Source organism: Hydra vulgaris, chromosome 14 (genome assembly GCF_038396675.1).
Source record: "Hydra vulgaris chromosome 14, alternate assembly HydraT2T_AEP".
Classification (NCBI taxonomy): domain Eukaryota; kingdom Metazoa; phylum Cnidaria; class Hydrozoa; order Anthoathecata; family Hydridae; genus Hydra; species Hydra vulgaris.
Genome location: NC_088933.1, coordinates 24,213,361 through 24,240,798, shown reverse-complemented (window position 1 = coordinate 24,240,798; position 27,438 = coordinate 24,213,361). Strand labels below are relative to the sequence as shown.

The following is a 27,438-nucleotide window of genomic DNA, read 5'->3' as shown; positions in this document are numbered from 1 at the left end:
ATTCTAAAAAAGATTCTAATTGACTGATAAAATTGTCAAAAAATTTTAAGAAAAGAAATATGTGCTCAATATCAATGTTGATTTTAAATGTGAAGTCCTTGTTTCCCAATCACCTACCAATTTTTATCGCGCCAAATAGATGCAATAAAAATTTGAAATAAAAGTTTTCTTTTGCGAGCGTTACTTGCAAAAGGAAATGCATTTCCAGTTCTACACCAAGTGTACATCCCAGTAGTATATTTAATGCAGCAGATATGTAACGCCATACATCCTAATTATCGACAGAGCTTTAAAAGTACAGTTTGTACAAACTCTTTATTATCGAAGCAATATCGTTGAGGATTTTTTAACAAAAATTGTCCGCATCATTCTAAAGCCAAGAGCATGAGCTGTTACCAGTCTTTACATAAAATATATTCGAAACACTAAAAGAAGCGGGGAGAAAAATTGGGGGATTTTTTGTTCCCAGGCTTTAATCATCGCATTTTTTTTGCAAAGAACTTTTATTTGACATAAGTGTAAACATACAAATCTTTGGAGTTTGCTCCATTCCTGAAATTTGACCCACGGGTGGGTCCAGCATTTTATGGCCTCAAAGACCAAAAAATGCTGGAACCGCCCGTGGTTACACTTACGTGTTTTATGATTATAAAGAAGAATTAATTCTGTTTAATAATAGCGCGCAAGAGTAAGTAATATCAATCTTTTTGGACAATTTTCAAGTCAAAAGCTCTGGTCTATCATGTAATAAAAAACTAAATAACGCTTATAAATTAAATGTAAAAAATTAATTTTTTAAACTTATTTAACAAGTTGCATTTTAGTTTTATAATGTTTTTCTTTTGTTTAGTTTAGTTTGTTCAGTCGGCTCATTAATAGCTGTTCTTGTTAGTTTCAACCAAAAGAAGTTAAAAATACACTACTCAAAAAATAGCAATCAAGATTTTTTTAATGATTTCGTAAACTTAGGTTCATTAAACTTGAAAATAAATGAGTATACTGCCATCGTGGTCAATTCTTATACTGAGGTAAGTGTATCATAAGGTTGCGAAGAATAAGATTTATATTGTATCACCATAGATCCATCGCTAGTATTTCTTAAAAGTTCTTCTTCCCGCTTAGCGATGATAGCGGTAATAGGAATAAGTTGACCGTTTCCGTTTGAATAAGTTTTTTCAAACAAATCCCAATCTCCTTTATAATCCCTTTCGTACAAATCAACTATTTTTTTCCAGCGTGATATTTTGCTTTGTTGCACTGATTTTTGCTGAGCACTCCAATTTTTAACAGGTGGTATCTTATTTAAGCCGTAGTACCATAGCTGAAGGACATCGCGTGCGTTAACTTTCTTTCCATTTATTTTACGCGGTAGCAAGTAAAGTACATCGCTATTTGCCGATACGGTTTTATGATGGGAAAAATCGAAAGTCATCGAGTTTGCAGTTGGTTTACAAAGGTCAATTTCATTAGTTCGTTCTTTTAAAGGTTTACTAAACTTTGCAAGTGATTCATCAATTGTTAATAAAGTGTTATTTTCAGTGCACATAATTTTGAAGGTTGCGTAGTCTGATTTGAATACATTTTGAAATATATAAAAAATATCCTCAATTTTTTGTGCTAATTTGTTACAAGCTTTTTTACTACTAGACCAGTCTTTAATAGGTTTAAAGTTGGCTGATCCATTTTTCCATAACTCTATAGCTTCTAGGACACTTATATTTTCTGGGATAATAGGTTCGGGACTCATATCAAGAGTGAACTCTTTCGTTTCACTATCAGAGTTGCTAGGAGACGATTGATTATCAAAAGTTATAGAAAACTCTGCGGTTTTTTTATCATAGTTCCCTAAAAATCGGCTGTCAATAATCTCTACTTCGTCCGAACTTTCTTCTTCCTCCTTGATTATAACGGAAGGGCTTACAACGTGAACTATTGGGTTCTCATTGTTTTGCCTTGCAGTTTCTTTTATATCCAATACAGTTGTCTGGTTTGATGGTGCGTCACTGTCGCTTTGTTTTCTGAAAGGTTCTTTTTCGAAAGAGTTACTTCGACTTGAATCGTATCTAAATTGTCGATCAAGCATTTCGCACCTTGAAGAAACTGATGAGCTAGAAGAATGCCGTCTTATTTCATCCATGTTTTCAGTAGTAAGATATCCTGTTGGAGTTTGTTTTGTAGCTGTAAACGACTTGAAACCTTGCATTTTGTAATCGGTACAACTATCTTCATTTTTTGTTTTTGAAATTTGTTCGATATTCTGTGTTGAGAATGGTGGCGATTGATTGTCAAAAATAGAGTCATCGTAAGAAATTTCATTTGGTGTTTGGCTGTCGTCGTGTTTCCTTTTTCGAAAACCTTCACCTTCATGTCTTGGTAGCTTTACATTAGTATCATGATGGCGGTCATCGTCGTTTGTTGTAACAGTCATCAGCTTGCTTGTTATGTTTAATTCGTCGCCATATATAGTTTCAAATTTTGTAGTTATGGCAGCTACAGGTAGCAAACACCCATGGCTGTCAGTATAAATCTCTTCAAACTTTTTCATATCTCTGTGACATTGATATTTGAAAATGTCAACTATTTTTTTCCATCGAGAAATTTTGCTTTGTTGTTTAAACTTTTGAGTTTTACTCCACGTTTTAATTGGAGGTATGTCCCCGATACCGTTTTCCCATAGTTCAATTACGTCTTTCGCTGAAACTTTTCTGCCGTTTATTTTGCGTGGCAAAACGTGTATTTTGTCCGCTTTTTCCGAAATCTCTTCTTGTGTGGGAAACGATGGAAAAAATTCAGACGCAGGACTTTTCATATTCAAAAAACTTTCAAAAGCCGCATCTATATTTGGACACATGGAGGCAACTTGTGAAACGCTCATCATGTGACCTAACGAATTTGTATATCGTGAAATAAACAATCCAATGTTTCCGTTGCATAACGTCTGAAATAAATGAAATACTCTGAACCAATCTTTTATTTTTTCACGATACATTTTTTTTAATTCAGTTGACCATTTTATAACAGGAGGTATGTCATTTAAACCATGCTGCCACAACATGATAGTTTCAGCAATATTAATACTATTTGTTGTAGAGAATAGCGTCTGTAATCTTGCTTCTTGCATCGGTACAATATTTTGACTTACATCGTTATCACTTTCTCGTCTACGAGGAGAATCTGAAAATTCGCTGGATGGACGTTTTTCTCTGTATAAATTTGAATAATGAGGCATTTTAGATGCAAAATCATTAGTGTCCCCTTTATGTTCTATATCATTTCTCTTTTCTCTAATTGCTTCTTGTTCTGTAGTTGATAAATTGAAACTATTTTTTCGAGGTTGGTTAAAAGGACTTGATTCGGATTCGCGATCGTAATAGCTACTTCTTGAATTGGATCGATTGATATCTGGCCGATAGATGCGCCCGTAGTGCGGCGTTGAAACACCTGTAAACTCATGCTGTCTGTCTGATTTGGAAGGCTGATCATCGTTATTATAACTTTTGCTGCGTCTTTGCTTTTCATACGTTCCAATTATTTGTCGCAAATAATGTACTTCTTCGACCAACCAATCTACTTTTCTTGATAGCTCATCAAATGATACTCTGTCAATGCAATCTATAAATCAGTAAAAAATTATTAATTTGAAATTAATCTTAAATTGACAAAAAATTTACTTAATTTTTAGTACGAGTAGGGCAAGAGTGTTACACTTTTTATCGCGAACATTATTAATAACTTATAATACAGGTTTTACAAATGTAAGATTCGTAATTATTAATTGATTTTTCAACAGACAATAGGTAGTTTCAATAGACAATAGATATTTATTTACAATAAGTAGTTATTTACAGTTCACTATATACGATTAAGTATTTTTTTTCACTTCTTGAAAACGAAATTTAAACCAACGTAAATAAAAGCAAATGAATTATAAACTTTTTTTTCATTTTAACCAAAAACGTTGAGAAATTCCTCTTAACAGTCATTTTAACCAAAAACTTTGAGAAATTCCTCTTAACGGCTGAAATCGGTGCTTGCAATCGGATGTATGGTGCTTGCAATCGGATGCAAAAGCTATTAAATGAAATATGTAAAGTTCGTTTAAAAAATACTTCACTGAATTTAAATCTTGTGTAACTTGATCAAAACTGATCAAAAATGCGTACTGACTATTTTTTCATTTTATTTAAATGTTTCAGACGATCAAAAGTTTCACACGCATATATATATATATATATATATATATATATATATATATATATATATATATATATATATATATATATATATATATATATATATATATATATATATATATATATATATATATATATATATAGTAGTATTTGTTTGCGTTTATAAAAATAAAGTTAATATTAGCTTTATTTATAAATTATTATATATATGAAATATATATAATAATTTATATTTAAGGGTAATATTTTATTCTTATTTTTTTTTATTTAGGTGCCCCCAAGTTCACTCATATTTTATAACCGATGTCGTAAAACTGGCCCAGAGATGGGGTTTGAACCACGGATCCTTTGTTTCTGAGGAAAGAGCGCTACCGCTGTGCTACGGCTGCTCAAATTTTATAATATTATATATTAAATATATGAATCTTTTAATAAGTTATTATTTTTAGACTTTGGTTAACAGAAAATGAAATTTTTAACTAAAAACGAGGAAAAGGGATTCAACAAGATTTTTTGATTATAAATTTTTTTTCTTGATATTTCTTTAAAAATTAATGATTATTTTTGAATTTTTTATATAATTTTGCTCCTGAAATTATTTTTTATTCAAAGATTTTTAAAATCCAGTATTATATATATATATATATATATATATATATATATATATATATATATAGAACACATTTAGGGTGTGCCCGCAGATATTTTCGAAAAAGTTGTGTTTAGAATCACCCTAAAATTTATAGTAATAATATTTTTAAACAATATTTTAAAACAACATTTTGATTGTAATTAATTTCAATGAAAAATGAAAAAAAAAACTTTTTTTATTTGAAATTTAAAAAAATCACTTTTAAAAGAGTTCAACTAAATTCAGGTAAAATTTTGAAAAACTTTGCCTTAAAAAAATTGAGTCGAAAATTAAAAAATAAATTTGTTTATATTGTTTATGTTAGTAAACTTTATGGAATTAATAAAAAAAACATACATTCCACATACGGTCGTGTTTAGATTAGACAGCTTTAAAATACCGCCTATTATCAACCATGCTAATACTATATTTATTAGGGTGAATAATCTATTCTAAAATTTTTCATGCGTTTCTACGCATGTCTACGCGTGTCTGTTCTTAAACTAAAAGAAATATGATATTATAATATTGCATTAACACATTTACTTCATTTATTACTGATTTTGCTAATGCCTCAAAAACATCGACATTAATAAAAAAAAGCGAGTTTCAACCGTTAACGTATTAATGTAAAAGACTTAAAAACTAGCCTATTTTACTAATGCCTCAAAAGCTTCTGTATTCATAAAAAAAAAGAGTTTCAACCGTTTACGTATTCGTGAGAAAGACTTAAAAAATAGCTGATATTACTAATGCCTTAAAAGCATTAACTGTTTAAACTGCATAAACTGCTTTATTTTACCAAATACAAATAGACTATTGAAAGTAATATATCGTGTGCTCGGTTTTCTTGATACTTTGATTTCTATGCTTATAATCTCTTGTTTTCTTTATCTATTTTTTTCCAATGGGGGTAAGGGGTAAGGAAACTTGTTTTTACTTCCGTTTTTATCAACTTAATTGATCTAATCAAATGCCGACTTTCTTAAATTAAATGACGTTTTAACCTTTAAAGTTAATATTTAGGTTATAATTTAATTTGTCAAATGTTGTTAGTTTTAAAAATAAAATGTGAAGCATTTAGAATTGAAGAGTTACTTACTGTTTTGAGCTCTTTCTCTTTCCTCGGATAAATTTGAGTACGATGTCAGTAAATGTCTTTGACTTTTAAACGGAAGCATTGTAGTAACGCGTGAAACACCGTGGTTTAAAGGTGATGTTTTCTGTCTCATATTGTTTTTACATTACGCTTTTGCTAAAAGAGAATAACTTAATGCCGTAATAATGAAAATTAATTTTAAAACTTAAAGCAAATTTGTTGAAAATAATAATGACCAACTTTTATATTAAATTTATTATATTAAAAATCAAAGTTAAATAATCGAAACAGATAAGCTGGTTACTTGCGTAAATATATATTTATTAATATGTTTCATTTTATTCTCATAGCAACTTAATCATATCTGCAATACTCAATTATTGTTGATAATAAAAGCCGTTCATCATATACCTAACAAAATGCATAAATTCTGTAATTCCTACTTAAAATTAACCAATAAAATTTAGTTTTATTTTGTATAACTCTCCAAAAAAATGCGTTAATTAAAAATGAATTAGGAAGGAATAAAGAATGTTAGAACTCAATAAAGAGCAGCACCCTGGTAATTCTATCAAAAACCAGTATTAAAAAGAAACCAATGAAAGGATTAAAATCAAAAACTGCATTTTTTTGCTGCAAATATTTGTGTAGTTAAACAACATTTTAATTGTTGTTTTTTTCCAAAATATAAAATCTTTGTTTTTGCTACGATTGACTTCCGTAAAATTGAAATTAGCATTTTGTTGAAATGAACGCGCGATGCTATTCGAAAATACTTTTTAAGTTCGGCCTTCAGAAGTACGCCGAACAAAACAATTCGGATATTGTTTTTAAACCAACCAATCCAGCAGAAATTTCAAGAAAACTGCCTATTGTGATAAAAATATTTCAGAAAAAATGCTTTTATCTTAATTTGCAATTATTTTTCCGATTGGCTAGTTTCCGTTTTACAAAATAATATTTTCTAGATTTAAATTTTAATTAAACTTTACACTGTGTGTTTATATGTGTTTATATTGTGTTAAAACGTTTTGCGATTTAATTTTTTTTTTTAACTTAATATATTTAATGAGTATTAATTATTATTATATACATTTTTAAAACAATCTTTAAAAAACTTTCGCAAAATTTAATAAAAACAATAAGTCATTAAGTATGATACAATTTTATTATCAGCTAAATAGAAAAATGAACCATAACTAAACAATATAAATAAAATACAATACCAGAAAAGCCCAGTAATATAGTGGGTGACTGAGAAACAACGTGCCAAAAATTAAAACCAGAATTTTTTATTTTTTAATATACATATTAAATGACAACAAATTTATATATATATATATATATATATATATATATATATATATATATATATATATATATATATATATATATATATATATATATAACAAAAAATTTAACATTTTGTTATAACGATTATCTCCCACCTTCCATTACTGCTTAACCGTATTTTCAAAGCAAACATAAATAGAGATATGTATATATATATATAAACTATTACAGGTCATATAAACTTCAGAAAATAATATATAGTTCAATGCAATCTGTTAATCAATTCAAGACCACTCAATCAGTCATAACTTATTGATAACGCTAGTTTTTAATTAATATTCCGTTTCAGTTTTAATTGGATAGTAAATGCTACAGTTTTTATAAAGTTTTGACTGTTTAAAGTGTAATTGAAAGCATTTGGCCGAGAAATAAAATTAAGTAGTTCGCTATTTTATTTTTAAAACTGAAAAATATACTTAAAAAAAAATTAGTTTCACTAGATGACAATAAATAGTTCCTAGTTCGTTTTAAAAAACTTTTTATTCAGCTTTAAGATTTAAAAGATTTCTCGTCAATAATTTAGTTTATTTTGATTGAAAAATCCTGATTAATGAATCGATTTTACTTAAATATAAATATGGAGAAGGCATTTTAAAATATTGAAAATAATGATATGCTACTTACCCCCGTTTTCCACTTTTATAAAAACTTAGCTGTTAAAAAAGAGTAAAAGTTATTTTAACTTATTGTTTAGTTTTTTACTTTATTTTTATTTTTTTCCATTAAAACATAAATTTTTTTTTGGCTGTAAAAAAATTTCTGAAGTATATTGCATGCTTCCCGACATGCGCTTATTCTATATACTAAGACCCAAAGTTGATTCCATGACTTTTACAGCGAATGTTTTTGACGCGAATAATACTGAATAATTGTTTCAAAGACGTCATAACTTTTTGAATTAGATTACGAGGCAATTTTAATATATAATAATTTTCAAATACGCCACTAAAACGAATTTTACTAATTAGAGCTTTACTTTTAAGATCAATAGAATCTTAAAAATACATCATTTGTGACATAAACATAACACGGCATGCTCTATTGATAACAGTAATCCTCAGTGAAATATTTTTAATTGCTCTCAGAATTTACTTATATAGTATTCATTTAAATAGAAAATTCCCAGCTACCTTTTATCAGCTATTGAAAATTGTTTTAATATAGCAAAAGTTATAATAAATTCAATTAGTAATTTAACTAGTATAATTTATAATCGATTCATAATATGTAGCATAATTTAACTAGGTCTCGCCAAGCAAAAATTGGGGTAGGAGGGAGGATTCGGTTTTACAAAAAATTTAATTCTATATTTTAAATAAAATTTATTTATATATTTGAAATTTCTTAAAAAGTTATGCAGTAATCTAAAATTGTTCTATGTTTACAACCTCATCAAAATGAGGGGGGCTTTAATTTTACACGGAATTCTTTTGCTAATTTGGGCTTCCTTTGTTTGCCGGCTCAAAGTTTACGTTTATGCTTGAAAGTAAGCAATAAGAGTAAGCAATAAAAATGTTATAAAATCAAAAACTTTGTTTTCTTACTATTGTGAATAAAAACTTTGCAAAAAACAATGGAGCTTGGAACAGAAGCCCAAAAAATCGTGATTTGTTTAGAACATATCTCAGTATTATCTTGTTCTATCTAATATATAAAATAAATACAAAATACATACATGCGTATATATATATATATATATATATATATATATATATATATATATATATATATATATATATATATATATATATATATATATATATATATAAATACAATGTTCTACCTGATATAATATAATATATGATATTAAATAGAACATTGTATTTATTTATTTATAACTTTTTTTGTATTTATTTTATATATCAGGTAGAACATTTTATTTATTACATTGTAGATAGAACAAGAAAATACTGAGGGGACGATATCTAGATATGTCCTACTGAAAAGTGCAAACTTTTCTTATTTTAGAAAGGTTGTAAACGTTATATAGCAATAATTTAACAATATATATATATATATATATATATATATATATATATATATATATATATATATATATATATATATATATATATATATATATGTATACGTGTGTGTATATATATATTTATACATTTGTATATATATATATATTTATACATTTCAAATAAGGATGCTTTGCAAAAAGTTGCGATGATTGGAGCCTGGGAACAAACTGCCCAAAACATAAGAGGAACAAGTTGATCCGTTTTTTTTTTTTCACCATTTTTATTTAAATTTATATTATTATAAATTTTAACTATTTTCATATAATAAATTCTTTGCGTTCAAAAATTATGACCTTATAAAATCTCTAACCCGCTCAAATTGAAGGGGGAGTCAAACTAACGTATATATATATATATATATATATATATATATATATATATATATATATATATATATATATATATATATATATATATATATATATATATATATATATATATATATTAGGGCGGTCCAAAAATATAAAGTTTAAAAATGCGATCCTCCACAAGGCTTTCCTTATTTCATATGCTATTACTAATTTAATTCTAAAATTTGAATAAAATTAAGTAATATTTATAGGTAGCAACTTTATAAAACTTTTTGAATTCAATATCGAAAAATCACAAAATTTTACTTATTGATTTCTGATTATGTAAATTGTTGTTCTATTATACTTTAATGTTTTTTAAGACTAAACAAACTTTAAAAACAAGGTTTAGCTTGATAATATAATCATGAAACAATATTAAATAATAGTTTCTTAAAAGTGTTCTTAGTGAAACATAAGAGCCGCTTTCGTCGGAACAGGAATCTCTTTCCGATGGCTGGACACTAGTTGCAACAGATATTGTTTCTGAGTTTCATCCTTTGTCAAGGAAGAATTAAAAGATTGAATGAGTGCAACCCCTCTTTCTGCACAATCATTTACAACCTTTAGAACTTTTACACTAGCCAGCAATGATTGGAAGGTTGTGTCAGAAGCCCAGTTGGTTGGATGCTTTGACAAGAAGGTTCTTACTTCTTCCTTTTCCATTTATTGCTAGAAGATTGAAGATATTCAAAGAACGACTAGTGATGTATGTCTGCAATGGTGCACGATAGTCGAAATCTTTGAATTCCAGACGTTTGCGTGCATTTGCATTTGGTGGCAGGAAAAATTTGACAACCATAAAAGCTTCAGCATCATTATCAACGCATTCATCAAAGAGAGCAAGAGTAACAAATGTCTCCGAAAAATACCACAAGTGCCGACCAAATGCCTTGATAGCAGACTCTCTGACTTTGATATTTGGGTACTTTTGTAGTAGAATTAGGAGATTCATACCATTGAAAGGAGCTCTTGACGCAAGAGGAGCTTCATGTTAATAGCGGGCATAGACCAGTGATACAAAAAGTGCAATAGACTCGATTCCGGCTCTCTATTGCAGTAAGTTTGACATGATCTTTAACTAGAAAAATCTTGATAGAATAGATAGCTTTAGCCATCCATCTGGCATGATGCATTGCTCCGGGTGCACGAAAACTAAATGTGCCTTCGTCTCCAAGGAAAACATAACATAGCTGTAGTATCTCCTTGTAGTCATCACGGGGAAGTTCTGCATGTATTGCGTCCCTGAAAAATGATATCATATCTGCACGAAGACCAATGGGCATACCTTCAAAGAGGATGTCAGGTGCAGACTTGCAATCATTCTTGTTGATGAATGGCCACATAGTTTGAAATGGTTTAAACAGGCCTATTTCAGGTCCGCTAGATAGTCCAAGAATAGCAGAGAATACATTGGCGAGCACGACCTCAAACACGTGATGGCAACAAGCAATCCATACAAGTTCCTTTTCCAGAGCTCTTTCAAGTAGAGTGCAGGCACCAATGTTCAACCCTGTGTTGGAAGCCGTTGTATCGAAGACTAATCCTTGAATCAATGGTTTGAGTTGCCAGTCTTCTAATGTACGTAAGCAGGCATTACACTGTTCTTCAACTGTGCCACGTTCAATCTTTGGGACAGCAAACAATTGCTCCTTTTCTTTCCCTGAAACAAGAATGGCTATTCGATCTACAAGTTCTTTGCTGTTGCCGGTAATGTCTGAAAGCAATTTTCCATCCCAATGAAGTAGTCGGATAATCCGTGTTATCTGAGAATAATGTCTGTTGTGCAGTTGCTACTGCCTTCCGTGTGGCCATACGAGCGCGTTTAATGGTACTACGAGACAAAGCCACATAATCTAATTCCACACCGAGCGCTTGCGCCACTGTCCCAACAACAAACATGGCATCTCGATCAGGAAGGTTGACTCGGTCAAGTGCAGATGCCACTTCATTCGTGATGATGGATTTCTTTAACTTTATTGAAGCTGGTGTAGAATTGGTTGATGTTGATGGGATGACAAAATTATCATCAAAATCAGAAGAAGACGAGGAGGAGCTGTCTGAATCAAGTTGAACAAGAGATGTAGATGAGACTGCAGTCTGCTGTGATAGAACTTTCTCCAATCTAGCAGCTTCTAGTGAAATTCTGCTTCTTTTACGGGACTCTTTGTCGGCTAATGACAGGTCAATTCCAGCCATGCTGGCACTTGAGGGATCTTCTCATTGCATTTGCAAGAACTGTTTGTCCTCTTCATTGGTCATGAGTTGTATGGCATCCTTACAGGAGATACCAAACAGTTTTTCAAGATTAGCTTTAAACTGTTCCTCATTGATCCGGCAACCATCTTTCTGCGTTAGTCGATGTTTCTTCAAAAAACAGTATTTATCGTATAATTTGCAATGTTTCCACACTCCAGAGTCAATACGTTGTGTAGGATTTTAGCCTTCGCTCAAATTTTTAAAGTCGCATCCATAGCCAGTTTTGAACTTCTAGCAATCGTTAGTCCATTTTCAATGTGGTGGAACATAAAATTTTTCAAAACTGCACCATTTGTCGACAATCTAGAACCAAGAATTTCCTCTTCACACTTGCCAATCAGCCAAACTTTTGGTGAACTTCTGGTCATAGGCTGCGTCATATACCAATTTTGAAGGAGGTACCATTAAATTAATTTATAAAAAGTATACATTTTAACTTGGATAAATTACGAATTAACTCGTTTATAATATATTATAGAACGAGGAAAGGATCATGCTTACTGAAGATACAAATTTTCTTTTTTAATCTTTAGTAAATATTTTGATAAAGATTTTTGGATGATCACTAAAAATTTATGCTTTTGAGATTCAGAAGAGCAATTTTTTCATTAAGATATTCACTTAAGAAACATGTTTAAGAAACTTAATGAAGTCCATATCAATCGTAGAACGTCAATAGGACATCCCAGAATGTTAAAACTTTTACCATCTACGTATTATTTAATGTACAATATTGTTTTTATTAATCGTTTTAACTTATAAAAAAGTTTTTAAATTACTAAACAAAAAAACAAAAAAAATTAAAAGCAAGTTTTTTGAGGAAAAAATACTAAATTTAACAGAGCTTAAATGAATGGTATAGATATCATTAGGGTACAACTTCTAACTGTGAGTAATTCTGTAAAAAAAAATTAGTTGGAACAACATTGTGAAGAAAAAATAAAGGAAAAATTAAAGGCATAGACAAAATTCATCAAATGTTAACGACCAGATTATAGAGTTGAAACACATTTAAATTAGTTGTACCACGATATTCCCATAAAAAGTCTAGAAATTCCAAAAAATCTCGCTATTATACCTAATCTTTACTTTATTGAGAAATATTTGCATCATCAAGAAATACTCTGTAAGTTGCAAAGACTAAATAGTTGGTTTATTAACGTCGACGTAAATTGTTGACGCTTCTTATAACAGCTATTGAATACTTCAATTTCAGTTCAAACTATAAAAAATTTTTTTTTCATCCGTTGGACAGTGGTACGCTGTGGTCAGCAGTTAAAGTATTATTGTAAAGGTAAAATCTCCGTAAATTGCATAAGCAATGTAATGATTTACAGCGCTTGTTTTTTTGTTTGTAGATTACAGTTGTACGCCTTTTACAAATGATCTGATGTTAAAAAATGCATGCGACGGTTGTCGTAAAATAATTTACGACGGTCATAAAAAATAGTAATTTTGATAGAAACCCATGATTTGGTTCTGTAGTTTAATATGTCTCTCTGTATTTTAATTTTTATTAAAAAAAGAAAGTTCTTATTTTGTATAATGTTTTGAAATCTACACGAAATACAAGCGTACTTTATTAAAGAAAATTCAAAAAAAAAAGGTCAAGCATAATATTAAAACTTCTATGTAGTCTTCGCAATGTAATATATTAAGTTGTCATTTACTTAAAAGATATTAAGAAAAATACAATAATTATTTATATCGATAATTTTTTTGAGACAAACGTTAAAAAAGAAAACAAAACCGTCAAAAAGCTTTTTTGTAATAACTAATTTTTCCTTTTCTTATTCTTGGCTTAAAAGTAATGCAACCTTGACACACCTAATTATTAAATACCTTTTTTAAAAAAGCTCGGTTACCTGTTCTTTTTTTGTTTAGTACTTTAAAAGGTCTTCATTGAATGATATTCCATTTAATTTTCCAAGAAAACTAAATGGAATATCATTTAATGAAGAATTAATAATTTCAAAGTAATTACTGCACTACGGTTGCTAGCTGACTTATAAAGTTCAACCACTCGTATGCTGAATGAGGACGTTTTCCCATCATTTGGCCAAAACAAGCAACATAAAGAGCGTCATGACTTTGGTCTTTAAATTTAAACAGTTCTTCTGCAGTGCTCTTTGCCAAGACCATAAGGACCTTTTTAATGACGTTTTTAATTGATAATAATGGAAAAACCTTGGCGCCATGGCTGTAAAGGCTAGAAGGAAGAATTGAATCAGTTTTATAATGTGATAAATAGCCAAAGCGGTGTTTTTTTTGAAGAAATTACTCAGAAATTAATACGATTGAGTTGAAGTACGTGACTATGTACTTCAACCCAACCTTTCTTACTTTTGTTTCAAAGCCAATTTCTGTGAACCTTTGAAGTTAACTTTAGCAAATCTTCGTAAAAACTTTAGTACAACAAGTATTTTTTTTACTTATCCGGATACAAGGTTGGTGAAACGCTTTAAATTTTAGAGGAAAAAAAAATTGTTGCAAAAAGTAATTTCCGTCAAAGATTTCTTTTTTGAATTTTTACGTCTTTCCATTAAAATATTTAAATGTTTTAGTAATGAAAACAATTCGAAAGAATTTTTTTTTCATTTAAGAATAAAGTTGGTGTAATTAAAGAAATATAATGGTTTTTATGATCATTTAAGAAATCTTGTTCCACACATAAAAACATTTTTTCAAATACTAATATTTTAAAATCAAGTGTTATTTTGTTAAAGGTATAAGACAAAATAAGGGCAACTATAAAAATTATAGTTCACCCATTTAGTATGCATTTAATCATTTATATATATATATATATATATATATATATATATATATATATATATATATATATATATATATATATATATATATATATATATATTTATTGGAAATATTTAAATAAAAAATAAAAACAATTAAATAAAATAAGCTGAGATGAGTCAAATTTCTAATCAGATTTAAATTTAAAAAAAAATCATTAAATACGTTTTACATATTTATTACCTAATAAATCAAACTGTTTAATTTGCCTAATAGATCAACTTGTTATATTTTGCTTTAAAGGATTTAGTTGTTTTTTTTATCAAAAATTGTTTTTTATGGCGTAGAAAAACATAACGCGTAAAAATGTCTCGTACTCGTCGTTCGTGCACGCAATAACCTATATATCAAAAAATTATATTATTTTTGTTTTTGCTATTTTGACTTTAAGAGTCACTATGCATTATTGTTTTGCCAAAATGCTCCTATTTTTTACTTATTTAACATTTTATAATTGCATAAGAGAAGTAAATACAGCGGGTATTAACTTCTCTTATGCAATCGTAAATTAATCTTAAATGGTCTTCAAGCGTTTAGCCAATTAAATAAATAATTTTTTTTGATCTATTAGTCTAAAACATAAGTTAAAAACATAAAAATAGAAGAGTAAAGTCATGACTTCAACTAAATAAATTGTACCTGTAAATGAAATGTGTTATGAAAAATATATGCAAATTTATACAAATTATTGCATATGAAATATATATCTATATATATGTATATCTATGAATATATATGTATATGTATGTATATGTATGTATCTATATTTATATGTATGTCTGTATATATATTTATACATACATATACACACATACAGACATACAGAAATACATATATATATATATATATATATATATATATATATATATATTTATATATATATATATATATATATATATATATATATATATATATATATATATATATATATATATATATATATATATATATATACACATGTATGTGTGTGTGTGTTAACAAACATATACAACATATGAAAACATACATTTTACCATTAACGTATGTTTTAATTTAAAACAAAAACATTAAATTTACAAATGCTTCTTTATAATGAACTTTGGAACACAACGTTAAAAGTATCAAGCGTTCAAATGAAAAGAGAACTTTTTCAATTATATTTAATTTAAAACGTGAATGAACATGTTCACATTCGAGAAATTAAATAAGCGAATTATATCTTTTCAATTTGTTAATCTCTTAAAATCCTCCTGAAGGAAAATTAAAATAAAATTTTTTTGAGGCATTATGGTTCACTCTAATTATCTTAGTAAAATATAACCTTTCAAAAAGTATTTAAAGTATTCTATTTGTCGATATTCAAAAAGATAATAATAAAAACAAAAGAGCAAATATTTAGTGGCGGGAGATATGTAAAGAATGGAAAAAAATTTTCTTATTTTAACCATAACTAATAACTTTTCTCATTTATTTAAATTCTTATAATCTTTAAATCTTTTAAAAAATATCCTTTTTTTAAAAAAAAAATGTGCCAATCTTAAAACATATTTATACAAATATAAAATGATATATATATATATATATATAAATATATATGATATATATATATGTATTTATATATATATATATATATATATATATATATATATATATATATATATATATATATATATATATATATATATTTATATATATATGTGTATATATATATATGGATATGGATATGTATATATATAGTAATAATAATAATAGTAATAATAATAACAATAGTATTTGAACAAATATTATGGTAGCAATTTGTCTATTTAACTTTTGACAACATTTTAAATGATAAACCTAATTTAAAACACAAAAAATAAATTTAAGCATAAATTATGTATAAACATGGCTGCAAATAGCCGACCCAGAGTCAAGCATCTACTATGGTAACACTCAGGTTTCACAAAAGTTTGTTCACTACACAGCTAAGCTCGTATCTTTAAAATAGAAAAAAAATTTATTCGATGCAAAAAGCAACAGCTTTTTAGACAAAATAAAAGATTTAACGCACACTTGTAAAAATATTAAGTATCATTTTTGCATTTCTATTCATTAACAAATATTAAAGTGTCAATTTTTTTAAAATACTAAAAAACGTTTCAATGTTTAATACTTAAAGCAGAAAAAGTTTCGTTAAATGTTATCATATATGATAGAAATAATAAAAGGTCTGATGGGATGGGATCAACAACCAGCACTGATGGGATGGGATCAACAACCAGCACTGATGGGTTTAATAATCAGAACTGGTTGAATCCAAACCATTACTGATAAATTCAATAATGATTGTTGGAATTTTTTCATAATAGTTTTACAACTTGGGTATCTGATACCCAAGTTGTAAAACTATTGATAACTTTTATTAGACTAAAAAAATTTGTGCTAGACTCAAGTGGGTATAGTTGGTACACAAAAGATTCATCTCAAACACAATTTTTTATAAACTAAAAAAAAGCAAAAACATAACAAAATACATGTATAGATACTACACAAACTACTAACCAAAGAATGTAAATATACAAGCAAGGCTACCATACAAGTTTATGCAGTAAAGTTTAATCACAATATTGATCTATTTTATCTATTTGCAACAAGTTATACATTCACTCAAAATAATATAAATTTTAGCTAATTACATTTCAACTTGGTTCACACCATCAAACATAACTAACATAATTGTGAGAGTTTTAATGGTGTTCAACACTATTAACAACATTAACAAAATACCTTTAAGACAAATAGTTTTAATATTAAATTCATTATCACTATTAATTAAAGTTACTACACAATAATCACAAGCACCACAATGCTAATAAGTTGATGGTGTTAAAAACCATTAACTAACACTAACATGACACCATTAAACACCATCAACACCTTTAACAAAACTACAACTATTTACAGCATTAATAAAGCTAAAACAATCAACATTTTTAATACTATATACACTAACAAAATCATTACCACCATCAACACTATCAAAATCCTTGTCTACATAACACACTCAAAATTATTACCACCATCAATAATATCAAAATGATTACAACCATCAACACTATCAAAATTATTACCACCATCAACACAATCAAAATCATTAATAAAATTAGCATGGTTAACGTCATTTAAAACAGCCACGCAATTGACACAGACAACTTACTCAATAACATTTAACCGACTAAAGCCCTTAATAACAAGAAGTTAATTTACACATTTAAAACAAACTTAACTAAAAAATAAAATACCGTTTGAACTATGTAAATCAAAAGAAATTACTTTGTGTGAACAGTTTTAAAACTTAGAAGCAAAACATTACAGATACAACTGTTACTTTTAACCTTTAACTTACCTGTTGCTATCAAACTGTTAACTTAATTTAAAAACAATACTATATGTTATTTATACTTATTATGTCTTGTTCACAACACATATCATTTACTTAACTACTGCCATGATATAAAAAAGAAAAATCAATAACTCATTAAGTTACCAGTGCTGGGTTTTAGGTAAGACGTTTCTTCATTTCCTTTCTCCATTCAGTTATGTTGGTAAATAAATGAACAAGCTTGCTGAGAGCTATGATAAAAGGACACCTGTTGAACTGCTACTCAGTTAAATTTCATTTGATACAAAATCAAAAATGTTTATGCATATGAAGCTCACTTTGATTTCAATTCAACATAGTGCAAATGTACATTTACATTATGTTGAACTCAACTCTACATAATGCAACGGTACATTTTCAAAGTAATAAGTAAAAACAAAAGTACTTTTATTTTGATTGAACAATAAAGATAAACCATTCGTATTTTCTTAACAACCTGTTTTGAGTTTTATTGACAATTTTGTTAAGTTGTTGAGACGCATTTTAGACATCATAAAAAACGCCTAAAACTAAGAAAACTTAGTTCTTTAACTTTAACAAAAAATAAACTTTAAAATAGCGATGATTAAAACGCTTTCAAAAGTATCAGCTGTAAAAAAGACTAAATATAGTAACAACTAATCGAAATATTTAAAATCACATAAAAATTAATTAAAAAAATTAAAAAAAAACAACTGAAATGAAATATAGAAAATAAAATTTTTGAAATGCATCTTTATCTTTTACCGTTGAAAAAAATAACAAAATTCAAGGTCTCCACAAACTGCTCCAAAAATATTTTAAATTGTATTAGATTTAACTGTCGCAGTAATTTTAATAAAGCACACCCGTCATTAGATGTAAAAAGACATGAATAGCACGGTTGAACGTAAAGCATACAAACCGAGTTGGTTGTGCTCTTATATACCATCATCTTTTCAACTAAAACTATACTCTTTTTTAACTAAAACAAAAAAGATTTGCGTTGTAGTTTGCAACCAACTTGGTTGATAGCATTTGCTTTTTAATTAGTTTTACTTTCAAAGTTGTAAAAAATAAAATAAAAATAAAAAGATTGCATCGTAAAGCTCAAGTTTACCTTAATAGCTCGATTGATAAATGTTAGGTTAGTTGATGTTGCCGATAGTTATAAAATAATGTTAGTAGCCAGAAAAGCTTATAAAAAACTTTTCGCTATTTTATTACATATATATATATTATTTCTTCAAAAAGTATAATTGTTAATTTCCTAAACAAAAATGCATGATGGGAAATATCATTGCTAGTTCGATAAAATTCCATTTCAATGACGGTTAAATCACTAAAAAACAATAAATCTAAACTAGTAAAAAAAATTAGTTTTTAAAAACCATGATACGAACTAGAAATTAGATTCGTTAAAACCATATTCTTTGTTGTTACTTTTAAAATAATTATATGAAATAGTGATAATCGAGTTACGATGCTTGGTATTATTTTTACTGTCCTGTACTCTATTGATAAAAAGTGTTAATGCAATGCGTTTTAATAATGTCAAAAGTTATTCAAGCTTTAATAGTGTCGAAAGTTTATAATAATGGTTAGTTTATTTAGTTTTTTTAGGTTAGGCTGGGTATGCAAATTTAATATTTCCGGTATACATCGTTTAACTATGAGCACATGACCGACCACAAAAAGCAATATATAGGAATTTTTATTTACAACAAAAATTCAAACATAAGTTTATTTTTTGACTTACAGCTCTCATTTTCTTTCTATCTTCTATTTTACTTTTTATTTATTATTATTTTAAAAAATTCTTTTTTAATGTTTTAAGTTTTAAGTATGAATTATTTTTTAAATAAAAAAAGCTATTTATTATAATGAATATAAAGCATTTATATAGATAAGTTATTATGTTATTTAGTAAATAAACTTCTGCAGAGAATGAACAAAGCCTAATTATCTAAAAAAACTTTTTCACATTTAAAAAAGTTTTAAAAAGGTTATTTAATTCATTTTCTGATGCGTTGAGCACATTCTCATTTGACTCATATCGAACGCATCGAGAGGCTCTCACAATTTACATTCTTTATCATTTACGTCAAACAATCTTGACGGATTAGAAGGATTTTCTTTTTCATATGAGACGCAATCAAACAAAAAGCTGAATATTGGATGTTTGCGATGGCGGGTATAAAAAATAAGCGAAACTAATATACTTTGTTAATTATATCAATCATTTTTAGCGAAGTATGTTCTTCCATACAACAGTTTAAGAACTCGCTTTTTTTTTGTTTTTTTGTTTTTGTTTAAAAAAAATAAAATTATTATTTAAATCTAAAATTGTTATTGTTTAACAGGGATATGTTGGACTTTATTTTTACCTTTTTATTTAAAGTCTGATAAAAGTTACCTATAGCAAGAGTTGTTTTGAAAACTACCAAATAAGATTATTTTAACTAAAAAGGCCACACCCGGATTATATTTATCTTCCGAGTAATTTTCCACACATTTGCTGTTTTATAAAGCTTGTTTTCATGCTAGTAAATTAGCGATAATTTAAATTTGTTTAATTCCAGTAAAAACTTAAATAACAGAAAATTATTTTAACATAACTTGTAAAACCTTATGTTTTCATTTATTAATTTGAAAAAAGATTTTTGTATCAATACAGTTTTTTTTAACGATTTCACTGAATACCGTTCCATACATATTTGAATTTAACAACTTTAATCTTTTGCTTGGGTGACTCTTTAAAAATAAGTTATATCCAAGTAACTATGAAAGATAATTATTCTGACGTAACTATCAAGTTTTCCACCGATCAATTTTTTTTTCTATTATAGTTTATTATTTTATATTCACTGACAAGACGATAATTTTTATCATTCATTTTAACTTATTTAAAACCGCTCAAATGTTCAATCCAGGAGTGTCATCATACGTCTTTTTTAAAACTTAAAAAAAATATGAAGATAAAAATGTAAAAACTTAAAAAAAGAATCAAATATGTTTAAACAAGTTTAAATAACAAGCTAAAATGCTATGTTGAGTTAAATACTAAATGCTTATGTTATTGAAGTTAAAATTTAAAGCCATCAATTCCGATTCCGGCTTAATATATTAAACTGTGCAATTCCGGCGTCTAAGTTCCGATTTTTCCATTTATAATCGGCACATGACACTTTTTTCTAAATCCTATAATCTGATTTTGCAGTAAATCAAAATGACATGCAATTAAAAACATTTTTGCACAATTGGTTGGTTTTATTTCTGATAAAATTCTCATTACAAAGCTATAATGGAATTACAGATTTTATACGCATTTAAAAAAAATCTTGTTATTGAAAAAATAAAAGAAAACAACTTTAATTAATGTCTTTATATACTTAAACTTTTTTTTAATCAATTTCATATATATATATATATATATATATATATATATATATATATATATATATATATATATATATATATATATATATATATATATATATATATATATATATATATATATATATATATATATATATATATATATATATATATATATATATATATATATATATATGTTTGCGTGTATGCGCACACTTGCGCAAGTATTCACTTTCGCGAGTGTTAGCAAATTCTTTTAGCGCACTTGTTTCAGATTAAAATTTACATAGTTTCTGCATAAATGAGGCTGCTTTGTATTCGTGCGTATTCATAGTTACGTCAGTGTTCCTACAACACTTGCACTTACACAAATTTGCAGTTATGAAATTTGCTCTTAAACCTTTTAGACAATTGTCCAGGGGTGTCTAGTTTATCTTAAAGGATTCAGAGGAGTGTCTAGTCTAGAAACACAAAAACCCATCTTTTAATCATTTTTAAATGTTATTTTTTTGCTAGCACAAGGATTTGGTACTTTTTAAAATCAAAAAATACTTTTTTATTAGCCTCATTAAAAGTTGTACCATCGGCAATTCATCAACCTTCATTTTAAGGGCCATCGACAATTTTTTCCCTTTAACTTAAACTTTTTTGTGTGTGTTTTTGAGCCAATAAGAAAAATTCACCGTTTTTAAAAACTGAGATTTTAGTTATAAACTTTAACAAAAACATTTTTTTATTTTTTTTTAGTTTTAAAGGAGATTTTTATTTAAAAGAAATCATTAATTTAATTTGCCAAAAGAATGTGTATTTGTACTGAGGACGTAGCAGGCGCCAGTTTGATCCAGCTTCATTACAAAAATTATTTAACGGAAGTTAACATTTTTAATAATTGATTTTTTATAGCTTTTTACATTTTTACAAAGTATTTTATTCGTTCAATAAAATAGTAAAACTATTTATTTACTGCTTGTTTTATTGTTACAATTTTTAAACTTTTTTTTTTTCACAGTAAGGGAGACCGGGGCTAGTTTATAATCTTTGAACTCTGTAGCCCTAACGGCAAAATTTTTAATAAATATTAAAGGCAGTTTTTAAGTGGATGAATTTAGGTAACATTTTAAACTTGTATTCATTATAAAAAAAATTTACTTGAGGCCCATCTGGGGCCTCAAAAAAAAAAAAAAAAAAAAAATACCCCACCCTGAGGTAAGTTGGCGCAAACTATAATGTTTAAATCAATGTTAATGTACGCTAAAGTGCAAAATTAAAAAAAAAATTTTTTACTATTTATTTTGGCAACAATTTAAAGCCAAAAATGTAATATTACTTTTAGCTGGTACTAAATATTAGTTCATTTAACAAGCCAAAACAGTAGCCCACTTTTTATCTGTTAAAAAAAAAATTCTAAATTTTTTTTTTTAATTTTTGTAAAAAAAAAATTAGTAAAAAAAGAAATTTTTGTAAAAAAAAAATATGGCAATAATAATTAAAAGTAAAAAATCTTTTTTTCTGTAGAAAATGCTATGAGCCAACTTGCCCCGTAAAATTTTTGCGAACATATCACAAAGCCTTTTTTTCAATAAATAGTCTTTAGATCCTGGAAAACGGCAACTAATAAAAATAAAAATAAAAAAAGTGATTGAAAATAGTAAGCTAATTGTAACTGAAACTTTTTCAATAGTTTTTCATACGGCTAACTATTTTATTCGTAAAGGAAAAAGAAAACGATGTTCCTAAAGTTACAATTTTGTCCAAAAAACACATAAATCCAATATCTCCATGCGCATGCGTGAATCCTATCAATGCTCTAGTAAAAAATGAAATGGTCAATTAAAAAGTTCTATGTAATTTTTTTTCTCATAGAATAATTTTGATTGGTAACTCACAAATTATTATTAAGTATATTCTTTTGATATCATATAATAATTTATCATTTTGTTCTTGGATCGTCAGTTGTTGATTGGTCGATTTGTAAATAAAAATAGTCGTTTGGTTAATTAGATTACATTTAATTAAATAAATGTAAACCAAAAAAAAAACCTAATACTTATATATATAATTTTTTTTTTTGGATTTAAAGTCAAACTATTTAACAAAATCAAACACTGTGTTTACTCTTTAAATTCGTATTTCTTTTCTAATTAAAAAAGAATGATAAAAATTTAGTGATAAATCTATATTAACATGCCTTAATTCAAAGTCATAAATTCAGTACACAAAAAATATGTAATTTTTTGTATACTGAATTTATGACTTTGATCGTGGGTAGAGCTACTGATGGATCGGGTCTTAGTCGCATATTAACGGACCAGGACCCCGATCCGACTTGTATATACGGGTCTGTTCGGGTTTGGATGGACACGCCCCGGCAATGCCAAAGCAAGCACAAAAACAGTGCGTAGCATTACTGGGTGTGGGGTATGGAGTACATTATTTGATTTTTTTTTTAAAAAAAACCGTTAAAAACTTTTTTCTTGATTATTTAAGCACTCCAAAACGACCTAACGGTCTTCTCACAGAACACCGCGAAAGAATACTTATCTAGAATTTTTACCCCATTTCATTAATAATGTCAAAAATATGGTCAGAGCATATTCGTATCGGATTGAATTTTAAAGCTCTTGGTTTTAAGGCTCAAACCAATAAAACATCGTCTGCTTTTATCGCCATCTCTGATTAATAATAAATAAGATTAGAAAATTTGTGCAATTTAAAAGTTACATTAATTAAGTTACATAATTAATTTAAAGTTGACATTAATTAAGAAAATGTTGGTTGCGTCTGGGTATAACGGTTTTGAATATCATTGGACTCGTACCAGACCCGTTTGGATAACGGGTCTAACGGGTCTGACCGGTTTTTGGGTTACCAGGGTCCCGGTTGAACCGAGCCTGGGTCTACCTAGACTACTAAGCTACTAAACGTGAGCTGAAACATTTTTTTTTTAAATTTATTTAGTGCTCCCAGAAGTCCTTACGGTCTTATTACGGAGCACCGCGGCAGTTATGTTGAAACATTCAAAAAATGACATTAACTTTTCAAACAATTAAAAACAATTCATTTGCTTAAAAATTTAACAGAAATTTGCTTAAAACTTTATCAGAAAATAAAAACTTAAATAGTATTATGTAGTCGAGTCATATCTGTCAAAAAATACTAGTTTGTTATTTATTAGTTGTTTTTTTATCAACTTTGCAGCTTTTTGTTTACGATAACAAAGGGGGGCCGTATTTTAAAAGGTAAAGGGGGGGGGGTATTTTAAAGTATTAGTATACTTTGATCTTGGTGTATACTTTAAGCCCTATTAATTCTTTAATAAAATATTTTTTGTTTTTTTGGTTAAGTTCCATTAGCTGAAACTGCATAGTTCCTATTAAACGATGACGCAAGATTCAGATTGTATTGTGAAACAAAGGCTATAATACCAATACAATAGTTGTGAGATTTACTATTTGACAAATTTTTATTTTTTTATTTTTACTTTGGCGTAAAAAGTTTTTATTTATAAAATAACATGTGGTGGCCTATAAAAAATGTGGTTGCCTATAAATCAATTTAATTTTGAAAATTTCATAAACCGTAGATTATGACGTTTTTGATTTTCAACCGACACCTTTTGATTTTTATATTTACACCTAATTAAAACATGTACTACTAATTTTCCAACCTACTATATCGTTGGCCTACTGTATTTTTGACCTACTGAATTTTCAACCTACTGAATTTTCAACCTACTGAATTTTCAACCTACTGAATTTTCAACCTATTGTATTTTAAATTTTATAACTAGCCCTTTTCGGTATGTATTTTGTATATTTTGTCGTTGATATAAATACGAGTCAAATTGATCAGCCTTGTTGCAGCGGTTGAAGCGCTGTTTTCATAATCGGGAGGTATAAAGTTTGATGAATGCTAGGAAAACTTATTGATTGTTAATTAAAAAGATTTTTTTTTTCGTAGTTTAAAAAAAAACCGTTAAAAACACAGATCAGATAATCGGTTGAAAATCTCAAATCGGTTGAAAACGAAAATCTATAAAATAGGTCGAAAAATAAATCGGTCGAAAACGAAAACGTCATAAATGAAAATAAAAAGTCGTATAATCGGTTCAAAACATATTAGGCTTCAGTAGGTTATCTGAAAATTAGTTCCACTTTTTAGTAGATGTTCTTTTTGTAGAACAACTTAGTAGGTCGAGATTTTTGTAGGTCTAACTATTTGACACGTAAAATATATAACGTGTGTAAAACATAAGAAGGTTTATAGATGCGTAACAGTTGATATAACTCTTAAGAAATTTAATTAAAACTATAAAAATATTTATAAAAGTACATATTTTAATTTTTCAATAATTATTTCTTTGTTAGCAAAGAAATAATTATTGAAAAATCCCGAGCGTCCGGTGTTGCCGGGTTATTTTATTTACCGAGTGGGTACTTTTAGGGGGGGTGGGGGTGAAGAGTACTCAAAAAATATAGCAAAATGAAGGAGGGGGGGGGGGGGGAGAGAATCGAAATAAAAACGTACTTACTTCTTTTTGAATATTTAAAAATTTTTGAATTTTTTATGAATATTTAAAAATTTTATCAAAACTTAGAGAAATATTTAATAAACTTTAACTTTGTAATGCTATCGTATTTCGCTTTGTAATGCTATCGTAGAAAGTATTTTTTCTCTAATTAATATTCAGGGGCCGTATGAACAGACATTGGACTAATTTCTCTTTTTTCAATGGATAGTTAAATAGACATTGGACGAAACTACTGTAGAGTCAATTCTAAGAGTGCTAAAGATTTACAGTTTTAACTGCCAGGAATTTTAGGATTATACAATTTTGAAAAAAAAATTAGTAAAGCAAGTCGAACTAAATAAAAAAAAATAAAAACATATGGTTCATAAACAACCCACTAAAGTTATATAAAATTAATATTATGAAATTATACAAAATATCTTTTTCGTTCCCAGACCCAAACTGGCTAGGACTTCTAGAACATTAGCTCGGTCCAACAAATATGATGTTTTTATAAAAAAAGAGTTCAAACTTTTTTGCATTTTTTAAAACCTTGCATCAAGTATATAAAATATACTTATTAAAATGAATCTTTTTATTTTAAAGAGATCAATATAGTTTCTCCATAATAGATTCCCACCAAATAAAGCTCATAAAAATCTTGTATGTTATTTTCACTCTATTATTTTTACGTAAAAACAGTTTTGGCGACTTTAACGAAAAATTTAGTGACTTATTTTATGATAAAGAGTAAAGCTAGTTTTTTTACTATTCATAGATTATTTATTTATTTTAAACCCCAAGTTTAAACTTTATTGTTTTGAAAAATCTCTTTACATCAGTGTAATTATAAAATAAATTTGCATTGCCAACATATATATTTCATGATATATTATAGAAAGCTATATATAGGAATGCATATCATTAATGCAGAATAAAAACTATAATTATAAATATATATATATCGGTTTGTAGAAAAATATTAGATTAAAATAAAAGATTAAAATAAAAAGGTTCAATATTTAAAATTTAATAATAAAAACTTTATTACATTTCAGCCATACCAATCTTTTTTGCTTTTGTAAATACCCAGCCAACATGGTTTTCAAAACTGGAATATTGAATATAGAGAATTTTATTTAATTTTTATAAAGAAGGTAGCAAACATTTTACCACAGAAGTATTTTGAAAAAATCATTATTGAATTTATTAAAACTAATTTTTTTTTAAAAAGTTTCGTTTTATGCAAGGTTGCTCCGATTTTTATTTGAGTATAACACCTCCAGTTTCAGTTCCAGTTTTGGAACGAAACTCAATTAAGTTAATTTATTTAATCAAAAAAGAACTACAACCTATCACTTAACAATGAGTAAAAAGTAATAGCTTTAAAAATACAAAATGAATTTAGCATTACTTTAAAACTATTTGATGTAAATATATTCAGACAAAAATATCTGTAAAAGTTC

At 27.3% G+C, this 27,438-nt stretch overlaps 1 protein-coding gene across 10 annotated transcripts; it reads right to left on the bottom strand.

Moving 5' to 3' along the window:
• Positions 1-704: 704 nt before the first annotated feature.
• On the bottom strand, positions 705-27,219 carry LOC100215655 (uncharacterized). 10 transcript variants are annotated; one of them, XM_065818249.1, is made up of 5 exons: positions 19,205-19,413; positions 18,853-19,069; positions 18,232-18,317; positions 5,927-6,079; positions 705-3,612 (listed from the first exon to the last, which is right to left on the bottom strand). In XM_065818249.1, the coding sequence occupies exons 4-5, from the start codon at positions 6,054-6,056 to the stop codon at positions 1,019-1,021; spliced, it is 2,724 nt and encodes a 907-aa protein (XP_065674321.1). In that variant the 5' UTR covers positions 6,057-6,079; positions 18,232-18,317; positions 18,853-19,069; positions 19,205-19,413; the 3' UTR covers positions 705-1,018. The 10 variants fall into 10 exon arrangements, with proteins under 10 accessions (XP_065674321.1, XP_065674322.1, XP_065674324.1 ...); XM_065818250.1 differs by lacking the exon at positions 18,232-18,317; XM_065818252.1 differs by lacking the exon at positions 18,853-19,069 and having other exon boundaries at positions 19,205-19,368.
• Between the last annotated feature and the right edge of the window lie 219 nt (positions 27,220-27,438).